Source organism: Ahaetulla prasina, chromosome 1, assembly GCF_028640845.1.
Source record: "Ahaetulla prasina isolate Xishuangbanna chromosome 1, ASM2864084v1, whole genome shotgun sequence".
Classification (NCBI taxonomy): Eukaryota; Metazoa; Chordata; class Lepidosauria; order Squamata; family Colubridae; genus Ahaetulla; species Ahaetulla prasina.
Genome location: NC_080539.1, coordinates 62,384,124 through 62,401,425, shown reverse-complemented (window position 1 = coordinate 62,401,425; position 17,302 = coordinate 62,384,124). Strand labels below are relative to the sequence as shown.

At 38.6% G+C, this 17,302-nt stretch overlaps 2 protein-coding genes across 2 annotated transcripts in view; one reads left to right on the top strand and one right to left on the bottom strand.

Moving 5' to 3' along the window:
* NVL (nuclear VCP like) overlaps positions 1 to 6,252 on the top strand; it is a 65,812-nt gene extending 59,560 nt beyond the window's left edge. The window contains exons 22-23 of the mRNA XM_058165504.1: positions 2,927 to 3,006; positions 5,667 to 6,252. Of these exons, the coding sequence (XP_058021487.1) occupies positions 2,927 to 3,006; positions 5,667 to 5,711 (125 nt within the window). The 3' untranslated portion in view covers positions 5,712 to 6,252. The remainder of the gene's footprint in view (positions 1 to 2,926; positions 3,007 to 5,666) is intronic.
* A 2,778-nt stretch (positions 6,253 to 9,030) lies between these two features.
* Positions 9,031 to 16,278, bottom strand: DEGS1 (delta 4-desaturase, sphingolipid 1). The gene is made up of 3 exons (XM_058165505.1): positions 16,043 to 16,278; positions 12,180 to 12,922; positions 9,031 to 9,805 (listed from the first exon to the last, which is right to left on the bottom strand). Exons 1-3 carry the CDS (start codon positions 16,122 to 16,124, stop codon positions 9,659 to 9,661), a joined length of 972 nt encoding a protein of 323 aa, XP_058021488.1. The 5' UTR covers positions 16,125 to 16,278; the 3' UTR covers positions 9,031 to 9,658.
* Between the last annotated feature and the right edge of the window lie 1,024 nt (positions 16,279 to 17,302).

The following is a 17,302-nucleotide window of genomic DNA, read 5'->3' as shown; positions in this document are numbered from 1 at the left end:
TCACTGAAGTTGTGAAATTAGTAACATGATTCTTAAGTGAATCTGGCTTCCCCATTGTCTTTGCTTGTCAGAAGGTTGCAAAAGGGGATCACATGACCCCAGGATACTGCAACCATCATAAATGTGAGTCAGTTGTCAAGCATCTGAATGTAAATCACGTGACCATGGGGATGCTGCAATGGTCATAAGCGTGAAAATGGTCATAAGTCACTTTTTTCAGTGGTGTTGTAACTTCAAACAGTCACTAAACGAACTATTTTAAATTGAGGACTACCTGTAGACAGTTTGGAACATAACTGAACTAGGGATGTGATTTAGAATAAAATACACTGATAAGTAGAACTCTCTTTGGTACAAGAAAAAACACAGAAATGCAGCTGAAATCTCAGTCTGGCATGCAAGAGTTGCTCTTGCTAAATAGAAACTTGAGCAAGCAGTATTTTTCCATTTCTGTCTCTTTTCTACTAATCATTAATAAACAACTCTATGGTAATGTTTACTAGAAGCTTTGTGAAATAATCCTGGTGATGCATGATCACTAATACAATTGCCTCTTTTGTTTAAAGACACTGTAGAGCAAGGAAGAACCACAAAGTTATAGAAACTTAATTACTCTCGCCTAAATATTTTCAAGCAGTTTCCTCTCAGTATGATCTACATATAAGTAATTTGGATTCAGTTCCAAACAATACGACAGCTGTTTTCAGATTTAAGATTGAAGACAAATCACAAAGTGAAGAGGATTAGCTAGTTCTTTACTTTTCATTAATGCCAACAGATCAAAGATTTATTTCCACAATTTACATTCTATATTAATGCACTGCTTTTACAGATTAGGTTTTAATTTAATTAAAAGGAAACACTGACTGTACTGTTTTGTTATGACGGTTTTAGCTGGGTTTGTTCTAATGAACATCTTCAGATGTTTTTGTGGGTGTGTTTGTATCAAAAACAATGTTTTCCAAATTGCACTTGTGCCTCTGGTTTTCTTGCTGCATTTCATTTTTTGTAAGCAAACTCTCCAAAGAATAGAATAAGGATAATTGCTTTAGCTGGGAATGCAGAGTTGGATTAGATTAGAAATAATCATATCATTGCAGGTTTACCACAGTTGCAACCAAAATATCCATTGCTAAACAAGATGGTTGTTAAGTGAGCAATGTTCAATTTTAAGACCTTTTTTACCACAGTCGTTAAGCAAATCACTGCTATTGCTAAATGAATCACACGGTCATTAAACAACCCTGACTTCGCTCATTGACTTTGCATGTCAGAAGCTGACTGAGAAGGTCACAAATGGCGATCACACCACCCTGGGGTGCTGCAACCATTGTAAATGGTTCAACTGGTTCCGAATGCGGCCGTGCGGGTGATTGAGGGAGCGGCTCGAAGCTCCCATATAACACCTATCCTGCGTAGGCTGCACTGGTTTCCGGTTGCCTTCCGGGTGCAATTCAACGTGTTGGTTCTCACCTTTAAAGCGCTCCATGGCTTAGGACCGGAGTACTTACGGGACCGCCTGCTGCTACCGGTGGCCTCCCATCGACCAGTGCACTCCCACAGAGAGGGTCTCCTCAGGGTGCCGTCAGCCAGACAATGTCGACTGGCGACCCCCAGGGGGAGGGCCTTCTCTGCGATGGCTCCAGCCCTCTGGAACGAGCTACCCCCAGGGATACGCCAACTCCCTGACCTCCGGGCCTTCCGGCGTGAGTTGAAGACTCTTTTATTTCATCGTGCAGGACTGGCCTAATAGTTTTTAATGGGGGTTTTTAATAGTTTTTTAGAATTTTCAGCCTATTTAAATTTAATCTTTTAAATTTGTTTTTAATTTTTATATTTGTTGTTCTTAGTTGGCTGTAAACCGCCCTGAGTCCTTCGGGAGAAGGGCGGTATAGAAATTGAAATAATAAATAAATAAAAATAAATAAATATGTTGCAAATATGCTGCTTGCCATGCACCTGAATTTTGGACAGATGGTCATAGGATGCTGTGTTAGTCATAAGTGCGAGTAACTTTTTTCAGTGCTGTTGAAACTTCGAACAGTCACTAAACAACTGGTTGTAAGTTGAGGGTTACCTATACTATTTTCACTCATGGAGTTTTATGTATAAATAAGCCTTTATAAAATACCAGTTAATAGGCAAAAGCTAAGAAGAGTTCCAAACAAGGAACCCTATCATAGACCCTATGATTAAAAAAAGGGAAAAATACATTAGTATTAATTTAAAAAACTAAGCCCTGGTTTTATCGCCTTTTAGCTGATGGCGACATTAAATTCCTGTGGTGAGTTATTTATTAAATACATCCTTATTTTTTAATGGAGGAAGGAGAAAGGGCACATGTTACTTCACCATGTTTCAGTGCTGTTTTAATATATAATCCAGGGCAAAGTCTTAGTCACTTTTGAGCAGACAGTTGCCCTCGTTGAATAGCTTGTGGAAAATAGTCGTTTCTGAACATAAATGCTGTTTCTTTCCAGTTCTTATAGTTCATTACATAGTGTAACTCAGTTCTTGCAGAGTACTTGAAATAATTTTGAATTCAAGATTCTCACCTCTTTAAGCAGAAGACTGTAGAAGAATGAATTAGTTGTATGTGAAATTTTCAGACTTCTTGATTTTTGCCTTCTCTATATAAATCTCATAAACAGAATTGATTATGGGATGTTTTCTTATTGAATTAGACCTGAGGATGCACTCTAGCAAACTAGACAGTTTTTTTCAACAACTTTATAACACTAGCAAATAAGCATGGAAATGCATGAAAAATAATAAGAGAGAAAAAAATAGTTCTGTGGCAAATTGTCATATTAATAAAGAACTTCTTGTTTCCCTTCCATTCTTAATATTTGGTTGATCAATACACATTTTATTTGATCAAAGTTATTATTTTCTTCAATTATTGTAAGTGTTTCTTGTACTACAGTCTTCACAGGGGAAATTAGAGTTGGCAGAAAACATTTTGAAGAAGCTTTTAAGAAAGTGAAATCCTCTATAACTCCAAAGGTAAGAAATACTTTTAGATTTTCAGTTGGTGACCCAGATTGTTCATAGAACATTGTAAAGAAATATGCATGGCCCGGAGCTTCATACTTCTTTAAAATCTCATGTAATATGCCATAGATCAACTTTGAGTGAAATGTAAAATACACCAAGTATCTTAATTGTTCAAAGTATGATGCCTTTATTCTCTTAAGTCTTTCACCCTTTCACCCACATCTTTTTTTCCCCCAACTGTATTGGTGGTAAGTATGACTATTGCAGAAATGTTTTAGGAAGGAAGGTGTGGTTTTAGGAAAGATTACTATTATGCTAAATTCCCAATATAGGTAGTATTCTGTTCTTAATAAATGGGACTAGAATTGCATTGCTAGGTGATGCAGTTGTAAAATGCCACATCACATGACTGCATCACTTAGCAATAATTCTAACATGCTCGGTTAGAATTAAGCAAATCACCACAGGTCCTTACACAAAGACACCATGTCTGCTGGCTTCCCCATTGACTTTGCTTGTTGGAAGCCAGCAACGGTCACAAATGATGACTGTGGGATGCTGCAACATTCACAGTCATGTGATGCAAGGACACGGTGACAGGCAGAATTCTAAAGACCAGGTTATAAGAACTGCTTGTTCAGTACCATTGCAAATTCAAACAATAAGTGGTTGTGAACAAAGGATCACCTGTAATCCCAGCAAAATATAACAGTAGCAAACAAGGAGTTTTCAAGAATTTCACTTTCGATCAATGGAAAATGTTCTCCAGAACTGTTTGAAAACTTCTAGCCTGAACATTGGCAAGTAATATTATCAGAATTTTATGATGCTTTTGCACATCAATAAGACATTCTTGTAGCCTTTTGTTCAGCAAATCTTCTAGAACTATTTTTCTGTTCCAGCCAGCCATTATCTCTCATTCCTCAATGTTAATAAGCAGAACTAGCATTTACCTCACAATTATGTTCATTTTTATTCATCTCAATTTCCTTTATTGCTATTATTCCATCCTAGCACATATTTCTATAATTCAAAAAGGAAAGCCCAAATATCTACACACACTCTCTCTGTGTGTCTCTGTCTCTTTCTCTCTCTCTCTCACACACACACATCCATCTATCTGTCTGTCTATCTCTTAATATATTTATCTCTCATCTATCTATCTATCTATCTATGTATCAGAAATGTAACATAATCTTCCAGAATCATTACAGCAATCCATACTAAATACAATGTATATGTGTTCACAGTAACTCAGACTGACTGGAGTAGTCTAATTTTGAATTAGAATCAAATACTGGTACATTTCATTAGAAATTCTGTTGTGTGTATGTGGGCAAGTTGGGGTTAATGTGATATGATTTATTTGTTTGTTTATTTATTTAATAGATTTATAAGGCACCCAATTCAACTAGTGTGAATCTGGGCAGTGTACAGTTTAAAAACAAGCAATAAATCAAAGAACAAATCCACATAACAATAATATATATATATAAATACCAAATATAAAATGGCAACCAAATACATAACAAAACAAGTCACAAAGTATCTCTCATTCAACTGGCCTCAATCCCCAAAAGAAGAACCAGATCTTAATTGCTTTTTTACAGGCGAGTAAAGTTGGAACTTTTATATCAAGGGCAGCTGGGGGCGGGGGGAGATTGTTTCAGAGAGCAGGAGCAACTAAAGAAAAGGCATACTTCATAGATCCCATAAGATGACAAAATTTTAAAAAACCTGGCTGCATGCCCCGCCTATGGGATCATGTGGGGTGCGCAGTCATTCTTAGAAGGGAGTCCTTCAAGTAACCTATTCCTAGGCTTTCTTCTTCTTCTTCATCATCATCATCATTTTAGCCATTGCAGGATGAAGGCCTTTTTCACAGGTTTCCTTACAGGGCTTTATATATCCCAGAACTGGGGGACACAAACTATAGATTTTGGCAAGATTGAGCGCAACCTGTTCTTTCTCATCCAATTATTGGAAAGAACCTCTATAACTTCACTTGGGCAGCTGAGGACAGAAATTATAACCGAGTATCATTCACATACCAGTGGTACTACACCAAACCAACAGATGACTATCCTCATTGACTTCATGTAGATACTGAAAGGGGCAGGGAGGGGGGCAGAGGACATGACTGTCAGTTGCGGTGTTAGGAAAGCCTGATATGGATACTTATTTTTTTAAATCCCTTTAGTTCCTCACAAGACAAGTTTGCACGAGATTGCTGATCTCAACACTTTGCTCCCAAAACTTTGCTCTCTTAATATTGATTTCTAAATTAAATTATAGCAATCTTTTTATATTGTGATTACAGTTGACCTTTGCCTGGTTTCTTTTAAGCAGCTTTTTAACAGAACAATGCAAAAAATACTATAGAGCTTGTCTTGAAGTAGGGAAGCAGAGCATGGTGACAATAGGAACTGCTGAGACAGCAATGTGCATATTTTAATCTACTGATGTAACAGTGTAACACCAGTTTTTAAGAAAAAAAAGCAAATTATACTCCAAAAATGCTTACCTTTCCCTTTGCTTCACCTTCCAAATGGATAGCCAAATCATTGCCAATACACATGATTATATATTTCTTCCTGGAGCAAAGTTAAAATAATTGCTAGTGCTTTAAAGGAGTTTTCAATTTTTTCTCCATTTATTGCCATTATTAGGACCAAATAATGTATGAAAAGCTGCGCCAATCATTGAACCGGTGACACTTGGATAACGCAGAAGACTCCTACTGCTTGTCATGCATTCTCCTGATCCTGTTTTCCAGAAGACCTTTTGGGATATCGGACATGATCTCAGTTTTGTATGCCCATAATTTCAGAATTGTTGAACTTCTTTTAAAGGATTTATATGTTAACATATAAGCTAGGTCTTTCTTTAGCAGCAGGGCTCTTTCAAAAGCCATCTCTGTGATAGAGCTCTCTGCCTGATTTCAGGTGATCCAAGTCCTGAAAGACTATTTGAATGCCTAGGAATTTGTTGCCAAATAGCACAGTACACTTAGTAAGTGAATCAGTGATTTGCTATAAACTATGCAAGTCCCCACTATCTATATTTCAAGTAAAAGACAATACAAAGTAGTCAGGCATTATAATCTTCCCATGTAAGGAGAACATACATGCTTGTATGTTGTATGTATTGTTAGATGATATAATAAACCAGGCTCAGCACAAATATCTTTATCATTTTAAGATTTTTTTTCCTTTGATGTAACAGTGCAAGCATAAAATATTTTTATTTAAAGTCTCTTGTTGATTATTCACTTTCTAAAGAGGGCATTTAAGGGACTGGTTTGGACAAAACTCAGCAGCACTTTTTTGTGTGGCTGCTGGTAAAAATAGGATCGCCAACATGATCGCCGACGTCCAATGACGGATATGGCACAAGAACAAGAAGAAAGAAGGTATTGAATGTAGATCATGGAACAGTGTGGATCACTGAAACTTACTATCTTTTCAAGCTTCCCAAGGGCCACATATAAGTAACACACAGTAAATCTTTGTACTTCAATTATCAACATGAGCTTTCTTTTATATAATTGTAATGCAATGCAGTGTAACTAAATTTAAGTGATCCTAAAAAGAGGTCAATTTTAACAAAACATAATAAAATTTAAGCCTTTTTTAATAATTTAAATAAACTAAAAGCTAGAAGTTGCTTTTACCAACTATGGGTCACTTAATTTCCTAGAGCTCTTCATGTTAGTTAAGAGCTTTAATGAAACGATGTTGCACAGGGGTGTAAAACTGGTAGCCTGCTGGCCAATGTGTCACATGCAGGCCACGCCCACCCCAGCTCCACAAAGGCAAAAAACATCATGATACGTCACGTGATGCAATCGAATTTGACACCCATGATGTAGCACCTTGGAGTCTGGTGCTCTGAGCATCGTCACCTGCTTCCAAATGTTACCCAGCTAGGTAAACATCTTTACTGCTAGAAAGGAATGGGGTTTGCTCTGTTTATATTAAGATAGCACCATTGTTGAAACTAGGCAACAAATTATTTCCTCCTCAAAATAACCAACAAATCAAGGGTCATTTGCAAAACTTCTACAGCACATTAACTGCTGGTAGCAGTTATGACACTATTTGCCCTCTCCAAGAGTATAGGAATCATAGATTTGATCTAAAAAACAACGAACCCAACAGTGAGAAGAAAAAACATGTATTGCAAACAATGGAAAACTTTTACAGAAGTTTGGAGCTACAAGGCAGGAAGGTCTGGAGATCTGATTTGATGGCTGGTGTACCAGGGACTGTTTCTATTGTTAGGCAGAACCAGACTTTTCAGTTCATTGTTAAAGGAGATGGAATATGGAGCCATCAGCTGAGAGAGGATGGATCTTTGGGGAATTTTTAGGTTCCAGTTCCCTTGTTTAAGAGTGCCCTTGGGCTATACTATTTGCTGGTGAGGTGGCTTCTATTCTTTGGTTTGGGTCAGTGGTAGATTGCTACCGGTTCGCCCCTGATCAGATTCCTGGACTGGGACTCGTTATACACGGTCACTCATGCTCTCGTTACCTCCCGCTTGGATTACTGCAATGCTCTCTACATGGGGCTCCCCTTGAAGAGCACCGGGAGACTTCAACTGGTACAGAATGCGGCTGTGCGGGGGATAGAGGGAGCATCTCGGAGCTTCCATATAACACCTCTCCTGTGCAAGCTGCACTGGTTGCCGGTGGTCTTCCGGGTGCAATTCAAGGTGTTGGTGATCACCTTTAAAGCGCTCCATGGCATGGGACCAGGTTACTTATGGGACCGCCTACTGCCGCCAATAGCCTCCCATCGACCTGTGCGCTCCCACAGGGAGGGTCTCCTCGGAGTGCCGTCAGCTAAACAATGTTGGCTGGCGGCCCCCAGGGGAAGAGCCTTCTCTGTGGGGGCACCTACCCTATGGAACGAACTGCCTCTGGGGCTACGCCTTCTTCCCAACCTCCGGGCCTTTAAGCGCGAGCTCAAGACTTTTTTGTTTCACCGAGCAGGGTTGGCCTAAGGGTAATTTTTAATGGGTGGTTTTATTACATGTTATTTTAATATTCAGCCTATGGATTCAGATTTTTAAATTTCAAATATTGTGTTTTAATTTTTGTATATGTCTTTTTAACTTGGCTGTAAACCGCCCTGAGTCTTCGGAGAAGGGCGGTATAGAAATGTAAATAATAAATAAATAAATAAATATGTCACCTTGTGAACCTCCATTTAGTGTTCAAAAATCAAAATGTAATCTACAACTTAATTTTCCTTTAAAATAGGATCAAACCAAAAGTGTACTGTCACTAATATGTTTGCATGAGGTGGGGTGCAGTATACACTCATTGAATTGCAACCTAAAAGGTTGATATGACTATGTTAAATACATAACTTTTGGCAGCACTTCTAGCCTATCTAGCTTCTTTCAATACTTTCAGTGTAATAGTTTCAGTGTAATAGTAAAACATTTTAATGCCACTCCTTTCTCAAACATACTGAAGCACCATAAATAAGATTTTAGAAGCTATTTAAAAATTAGCTTCACCATATTTATTTTTACTACACTTTCCAGAAGATTGTGCATAGTTGTATTGATAAAATTTAGCGTATACCTTTATTCAAGTACTCAGGAAATTTTCTTACATCAGTTTAATTCCTATCCCTATTTCATAAGATATATTTGCACACTTCATATTCTACACATATAATTGATATACCTCTCATGCTGGTAAAAAAAAAAGCACATACAAATCTGGGTTTCAGTAAATTGTAAGACTATTGAGGGTTACTACCAAGGCAGATTAATCCAATACTTAATCTGAAGAAAAATAGTATAAAGTAGCAACATATCAATATTTTCAAAATAGAAGTGTCCTATTAAATGACAGTGCTGCCAAATTAAATTCCACTATCTGCAAGTTCACCTTACTCTTGTATACCAAAATTCTTGTTCTGAAGGTTCTGGATATAATCTCCAAATAAGATCAGATGACATGCTCTGTCTGGGGCTTCAAGTAGAAGAGAAGAAAAACTCTTTGATAAATGCAAAATATGCTATCATATTGTCAAATTTATTCCACAGAATAAAAAACTGTTTTCCACAGACAAGCTTCTGAGGGATGTATGCTAATTTTAATTAAATTTAATACAATTGTTTCCAAATAGCTAACATATTTTGAGTCAGAGACTACTGATACTTTAAGGAGCTTGTACTTTTTAAATATTCATAATGCAATACTGTCTATCTGCTATATTAGCATTACATTTGCTAATCCATAATATACATGTATTTGGAAGAGACTGAAGACAGACATTTTAATATACCATGTAAATCAAAATTAATGTTACCTAGAAGTTTATTTAATAATTACACTTTGTTAGTAAAATAAGAAATATGCAGGAGTTGTAGTGAGCAGATACTTGAAACAAATTGTATAAATTTAAAGAATCAAGTTGCTATATTAATAACATGCACAGAACAATGTCAGAAAAAATGGAAAAGAAGGAACATTCTAATTCTATCAATGTTTTTAATTTTTCAGAGACCTTTTTAAAAATGTAACAATATATCCATATTCTACCCTTGGTCAAGATAACAAGCCATCAAGTATTTATCAAGTAACATCTTATTCCAGCCACCATGACTTTGGAGTTTGTAAAGAAACTTCTTGTTTGAAAGGTTACTCTTGTTTCTCATCACCTTTTACAGGTCTTTTCACACGTGAATATGGGCTGACAGTGTCATCCATCACAAAATCATAAAGCACTTTAATCCAAGAGTTATATTGTGGTAAGTGGTCATAGTATTCAGGAGCCATTTTCTTTAGCTAAAATTGAAAAGATATGCATACATGTATTAATCCAGTATTCCATCTTTAATTTTTAAAAATGCAAAAAACTGATTTTCAAAGCCTCATAAGCATGATGCTGAATACACATCAACAGACAACTGTGTATTCCAGTCCCAAACTGAATCAACTAACCATTAAGAAATGCTTGCAAGAGTATCCCAGCTGGGAACAAATTAAGAACTACTCTTACCACTTGAGTCCTAAATATAACTACTGTAGTTTAAGACACCTTTACATTCCCCATAAAAATGATTATCTGTTCTTAAAAAACCCATATCAGCACTAGAAACAAATGTCTCTTAATTGACTCGGAATTTTTAGCAAAAAATATTAGATTAAAAGAGAAGTTGTACCTAATACCTCAGTTATAAATATTAGAGTTTTCATGGTGTTATTAAAATATTTTTAGTAATTTTGGAGTACCAAAGTCTAGCACTTGAATACCAATCACCTTCTATTTCTGAGGTATATATCTTTGCTATTACCAGTATAAACCTAAAAGACATAATTCAGGTTTTGCTAGAACTAGTGGTATACAGATTATCTTCCTAAAAACTGGTTACCAACACTGCTGAATGTTTAGGGAGCTCCACCAATGAACTAGTATGTTCCAATTTGATTACATCCCTTCCAACAGAATTGCTTGTTTAAGATGAATAGCTATAGAAATTGAATGAGTAAAAATTCCTTAAACATGTTCCTTACATTTCTTGCTAAAATAATTGGTAAGTATAATACTGTCAATGAATTAATTTCAAGTAATTTTCACTAATTCTTCCAAAAGAAGTATTTTAGCAATTTATTCCGCCATAAAATATTCCATGACCTAATATCTTCTGTAATGAAATGCTCATTCTCACAGATGTTTATTCGGTTTGGGTTTATTTACTTGACTTGTATGGCTGCCCAAACCATGACAACTCTGAACAGTCCTAGTGTCTGGGCAAGATATCGTTATTTATGCCCTATAAATTTTGACACTGCTCGATCAATTTGTTCTTCTATCCCATGAATTGTCCTTTCAAAATCAGCAAGGCAAACTGTATTAACTTATTTCCTTTAGCTCCTCAATTAAACTGCTAACAAAACTGTTAAGGCCATCAACATGAAAAAAAAAAAAGCTCTCAGAAAAAACCACAAAACTAGCAAAAACTAAAAACAGCAAAGGGTATCTTTTTTGAGGGGGGGGCGGAATCCTAAGGGCTATTAGTTTAAAACAGAAACATAATTTAGCAGGTATAGTAACTATATTCTTCAGAAATTATTAATCTAATTTGTATTACTTTTCAACCTTTGTTATTATATAATGGTATAATTTGTCTTGCTACCAAGCTGCCAAGAAATCCTCATTTTCTCTAAGGAAGGTGACATATCTAAGTGGCAGCTAGATTTTATACTTTTGAGGCAAGGAAATCAACCCCCGTAATTTGTACACCTCCTCTTTATCATTCTTTCATAAAGCCATGATAAACATAAATACCAGTGTTTCAATACCAAACTATTTCGTCACTATCTTCTCTTCACCCCATTTTAATGTCTGGATAGACATGTGGTTTGGTTTGGCTTTAAGAACAATCCTGTTCTTTTTGGATTTTGAAACTTTTCTGAAGGGCCAGCACAGCCTATGTTTGTTTCTTCCCCAAGGATATGTTTGCTGTAAATCTAAAAGGTCTTAAATCTGAAACGAGTCTGCTGAAGCCCCAGAAGAAGCAAGCACTGTATGTGTACAGAAATTGTGTAATAGTAAGTATTGACTAAACTTAATGATTCTGACTTGACACAAGACAACTTATTAACACTGTGATGGAAGTTATGTTAAATTTGAAATATTAGCTAACTTTATAGAGCATTTTTTGTGCAAACCTGAACTGCAGGCTATATGTATATATTTTCACATAAGGCCTGCTTGGAAGCATCTGTCCTGTAGTAATTATAAATCTCTTTCTTACATCAATGATTGTGAAGAGTCTACTTTGTGAAAAATACTTGAACTTTATCAAATGGTGATATGTGATACCATTATCCCTTGTCCTCTGTTAAAGAATCTTAGTTAATTATATGCTATTGCTCTGAATAAGCATTATATTTGAAACAAGTGACTGTGTTTATTTCTTTAAACATTTACTTTTACAATTCCTTTCTAAACACTTAGTAGTTGTAATGGTAGGTTAGTATGTAAGTAATTGTAATGAAAGTACACACACATCCTATATTAATTTCAAAGTATTATGACTATGCTACATATTGAATTGCAGGAGGAAGCTAACTGGCTATAAAATAGCATATTCATGAAATCAGCTTTTAAGCAGTTAGCTGGAAAAACAAAATAAATGTACTAAAATTTACTTACCAGTGGAAGACTTGTTCCAGGAATATTAGGAAAATCATGATGTTCATTGTGATAGCCAACATTGAAGGTAAGTTTATTCAGTGGTCCATAATATGAGTATGTTTCATACCCCTTTAAAAACATGTAATGTTCGGCTATGAAATGTCCTGAAATAGGATGCAAGCCCAGCCCCAATATTACTCCTGCCAGAAGATAGAACAATGATTTTATTCCTAGGAAATAGTATACAAGAACATCAAAGACAAATTGAATTGATAAATTAATGATTTCTAATCGAGATATTGGCTTGGGATTAATACAGAGGGGTCGAACAGCATAAAAAAGTGGCTGGAGAATAATCCATATGAGTTTTCGAAAACGAGTACAGAAAAACCATCCTTCAAAGTTGGCAGGTATATCCACATCAATTCCATCTGCACCAAGATAACGATGATGATCCATGTGGTATCTCTTGAATGATATGGAGTATGGTACACCAAGTGGGAGATTGGCAAACATGCCAAACCATCGATTCCAGGAAGATCTAGAATTGCCGAAGGCACTGTTGTGAGCAATCTCATGAATTGCCAAAGTCATGGAATGATTGAGACAGCTGCCAAATATATATGCCCAAAATGTAACCCATTTCCAGTCCAAATCTTTAACTAGATAAAGAGCAACAAGTTGTGCAAACACCATAAGTATAACCAACCAGATCACATTGTAGTCTGGTTTCATCAAGGTTTTTATCTCTGGATGTTTTCCTATTGAAAGAAGAGAATAGATATCAACTGACAGTTTGAACAGAACTGAAATTTCAATAAAAACTCCTTCAAAAGTTAGATTACATTAAAGAATGGCTGAGTTAGTACAAATGTAGAGACTACAAATAGCCCTCAAGCTATGCTTGGTAGCCCATCCACATTTATGACTGCAGGGGTACTTCAACTCTCCCCACCTGCCTATGTCCCCTGCATCTCAGTCCTTTTGGCCTCCTGCACTCCACTATGGCCTTTTTACTTACCTTTGCAAACCAACTGCTGGCCATATAAAGCTTTTCTCCCAACATCATATGCAGCAATTTCTTAGCAAGATCTGGGGAAGAAGACCTTGCATGGCCAGCAACTGCCACACAAAGGTCTACATTGGGCACACCCAATCAGAAGTGGGAGAGAGAAGATGGCAAAGATCTGCTAAGGAGATGGAATGCAGGGCAGATGACAACTCCTGAGGTGGGCTGAGCTTGGGTTTCCTGAGGTGGTTGTGACATCACACCATGCTGAGAATGGTTGTGGTTCACACCAGTGTTGGACTAGGCAGCTACAGTCTAGCAATGTAGTGTTGGGTGGCTAGGTTTCCCAGGATGGAGGTGGCTTTGCTTGTGGCTCAAGGCTTTCTTGCAGCCCCTTGCCTTGTGAGTGTTGATGGGTGTGATCTGGGAGGTTCTTTAGTTATTTACTGTTAGCTTGTTTGGTAGTTCCTTGATTGGGGTTATTGTTCACTTCTTGATTGTTGGTCTGATTTTAATCTATACTCATTTGGGTATTGCTTGCTGGTGGGGCGGTATTTTCATCCTTCTGTTCCCTTTTTGGCTTGTTGATTGTCTTTTACACAGTACATAGATGTTAATGTTTACATGTTTATTGATGACCAACTTGTCAAAGTGCCAGACTTCCAAGTACTTTAACATTTTTGGACTTGGCTTGGTTTAGGATGGTCAGTTTTCCAATTGAAACTATGGTTAAGTTGTCCATATGTTATTAAATTAAAGAGTTTTCATCATGTCTTCGGATTGCTAGTTGGTGTTCATGTTTTGCTAGTCTTCTGCCTGTTTGTCCTACATACTGGCTGTTGCAATCTTTACTCTGTATATTGTAAATTCCTGTTTCTTTGTTTTCTAGGGATGCTGGGTATTTTGGTTTACTAAGGCTGTTTTGGAAGGCTCTCTTGATGTGGTTTGTGTGTTATGCTTATTTCTAAATTTGATTATTGAAAAAAGTTTGAATAAGGGGATGAAGGAATTATTGTAATGTTAAGGAGAAGGGAGGAATAATTAGTTTGCAAAGAAGGATGGAAGTTGCTTTTTAACTTTGTTTTTTCCCTGCATGTTTCCTTTATATAAATAGCAATAGCATTTAGACTTATATACCTCTTTACAGTGCTTTACAGCTCTCTCTAAGCGATTTACAGAGTCAGCATATTACCCCCAACAATCTGTGTCCTCATTTTATCAACCTAGGAAGGATGGTAGGTTGAGTCAACCTTGAAGATGGTGAGATTCAAACTGCCAAATTGCAGTCAGCCAGCAGTCAGCAGGAGTAGCCTGCAATATTGCATTCTAGCCATTGCGCCACTATTATATTATATTTCTGTATCTGTCTTTTACTAATGTAAACACGTAATAAAAATTAATAATTAAACTCCAAGACATAGGGAAGGCAAATTTAAACTGTTTAAATAGAACATTTTATTTTTCAACGCTTCACGGAATATTGTGCAACATTTAAAAAGACCTGTCAGTCTGCATATTGGACATCATCAAATTGGATTCAATTCTTGATGGCAACCTGAATAAATACTTAACTCCAACTATTTTCAACCTACAGGTTATTTAAGAATGAATTCAACATTCTCTTTAATATTATATATCCATCTTCCATTTCCCTCAGCAAGTTTGTGTGTTAAACACAAATTTTTATTCCCCTTACATCTTTGCATAAAGAATATGCGAGTCTACTAGCTGCTCAGCACATCAAGAAAGCAGGCAGCCTTTATTTGGCTCACTGATCTCCTGGGTACTCATCAGTGTTCAGCTTTCACAACCAGACATAACGCTAGAAATTATTAAATTGCGTAGATGCAAATACCCATATCTTATATTAAAATCACATTTCCAAATTACACATCTACACAGACAGGGACTTTTAAAAAAGCAGTAGGTGGAGATACAGCGTAAAATAGTGATTAAGGTGTTGCCTTAGCCGGGGAATGCCCAAGGGCAAAATGAGTGAAATCTAGGAGAAGGCTGGGAAAAAAATATGAATGGATGATTAAGGAGTGTTGATTGGGATCAGGGACACCCAGGTTCCAGCTGACACTCAACCATGGAAGTTTCCTGAGTGACCATCACCCCCTTTAGGCTGATCTTCCTTCAGAAGATTGCTGTTCTAGGGGGTGAAATGGGAGAGGGGAACTGAATTCCTAAAAGATAAGACGGGGTATCAGCCTAATAAATCAGCACATAAACGTGCATTATAAACTCTGAAGGTAGGCAAACCCGAGTTGAACTTGACTTCCAACCTTTTCTTTGGGGAGTTCATGATAAAGCCCACAGCTGAGATGTCACGTGAAGGAAGTTCTACATGACCGCCGCCCAAGAAGAAACTAACATTTAACCAGCTTGGATCAAGCGCACCAACGTGCCTACCGTCCCTGTCCTAAATGTCCTCATTTTATCCGTATCCATTTCATGTATTCATAAGCATGTTTATACTTATATCTGTTATCTTATACACGCTCGACAAATTAAATAAATAAATAAGGGTGGGGGAATTAACCCAAAGTCAACGGGGCGTCGAGAAGAGGCAGCCACGCCTATGGTAGTAATAGATCTCCTTCTGAAGTGACTAACTGATCCCACAGATGGTTTTTCTCGCCCTCCTTCCCTCCCCGCCATCGCTTCAGCCTCTCCCACCCCGAAAGGCCTCGGAGGAGAAGACACCACCGCCGCCGCCCCTCCTCGCCAGCCGGACGGGACGACTTCGCTTCTCCACATAAGGCATTGGCGCAACGCGGCGGCGCCTGCCTCACAAGAGGCGGCCCAAGCCCCGGAATCGGGTGAGGCGGGGAACCACCACCCCTCCTTCTCCTCCTCCCGGACTCACTCAAAATCTCCTTGCGGCGGTCGGCGTGAGGCTGGTCGGTGTAGACCCACTCGAAATCCTCTCGGGCCACAAAGTTTCCCATGCCGGAGGAAAAGCCGCCACCAGGTCGTGGCTCGCCGGAGGCTCTTTCTAGCGATTCCCCACCAGCTGCAAGCGGCGGCCCGTCAACACCTCTACTCGGCCGGCTCGCTCTCACATTGAAGCTGAGGAGGGTCACAGCAGACAGCCGCCTCTTCGCCGCGGCCCCATTGGCTCCCGCGGGCGGTGACGTCACGGAAACAGCGCCTCTTGAGAGGCCGGACGGCCCAAAATTCAAAGTGGTCCTTTTTTTTCCCCCCTCGCATATTTGGAAGGGATTCGAGCGTTAGGCGAGTTTTATTTCTCCGTTGCCAAATCTTGTGGTCAATAACGTTACCCAACCATTCCTGTGACTTCTGCAGACGGCGCCCACCCGGTGCCATCACCTGCCTAGACCTAGGAAAGGATGCTGGGAGCCCTCTTCCATTGGAAGTTAGGGCGGCGGAGGCGCGGAAGTGAGCTTGTTCAGAGATCCCCCCCCCTCGCTCGGAAAAGCTGCCCCGACTTCTTTTACAATTCAGGGAGGCAATGAAGGCGTCGCTCTTTTCGCTCCCCGTGACCCAGCTGACGTTCAGAATTGTATTAATAGCGTCTCTTTTTTTTTCCTTAAATGATCTTTCGGATGCTTTAATGTAATGCACAACATGCGTCTTTGCAAGCTTTGCAAGTAATCGCTTACTTGCGGGCATAGGCGCACGCATCTTGCCTCAGAAAATTCCGTCTGGGCGGTTTGCCACTTGTGACGATGCTGTGGAAAAATATATCCGCTCTGTCTCCCAAAAAAAAGATTGCAGAGGTGGCTGGGAGCGTGAAACCGGAAGGCGTGTCCGGGCCTGAGATAACTAGTTTTAATATATTAGGGTTGGGTTTTATTTTTTTAATTTTTGGTTGAGAGCCGCCCAGAGTTCAACTGAAGACGTAAATGCTTTAAATGCTTCCACGCGCCTTCCAGAGTCTGTAGAGATACTTTCGCTTCCGCTTCGGCGCGGCGAGCTTCTCGATGCCTCAACTCGCCCGGTGTTACTGGCTGAAGGCGGAGAGACCGCAACCCGAGGCTCCCTTCGGGCCTCTGACGGATACGTTCTCCCCACCCCCCTCCAATTAACAGCGGCGCTTTGGCCGCAGGAACCTGGGCTGAGCGGCGCTTTGAAACCTTGCCCTCAACCCGCGCGGCGCGGTCCC

What these genes read in the sequence shown, in the direction of transcription:
- DEGS1 (XM_058165505.1), bottom strand. Translation starts at nt 16,124, where the DNA reads ATGGGAAACTTTGTGGCCCGAGAGGATTTCGAGTGGGTCTACACCGAC. An exon ending in CCGCCGCAAGGAGATTTTGA is followed by an intron (nt 12,923 to 16,042) that starts GTGAGTCCGGGA and finishes TTCTTTCAATAG; the next exon opens with GAAAACATCCAGAGATAAAA. An exon ending in CTGGAACAAGTCTTCCACTG is followed by an intron (nt 9,806 to 12,179) that starts GTAAGTAAATTT and finishes TTTCAATTTTAG; the next exon opens with CTAAAGAAAATGGCTCCTGA.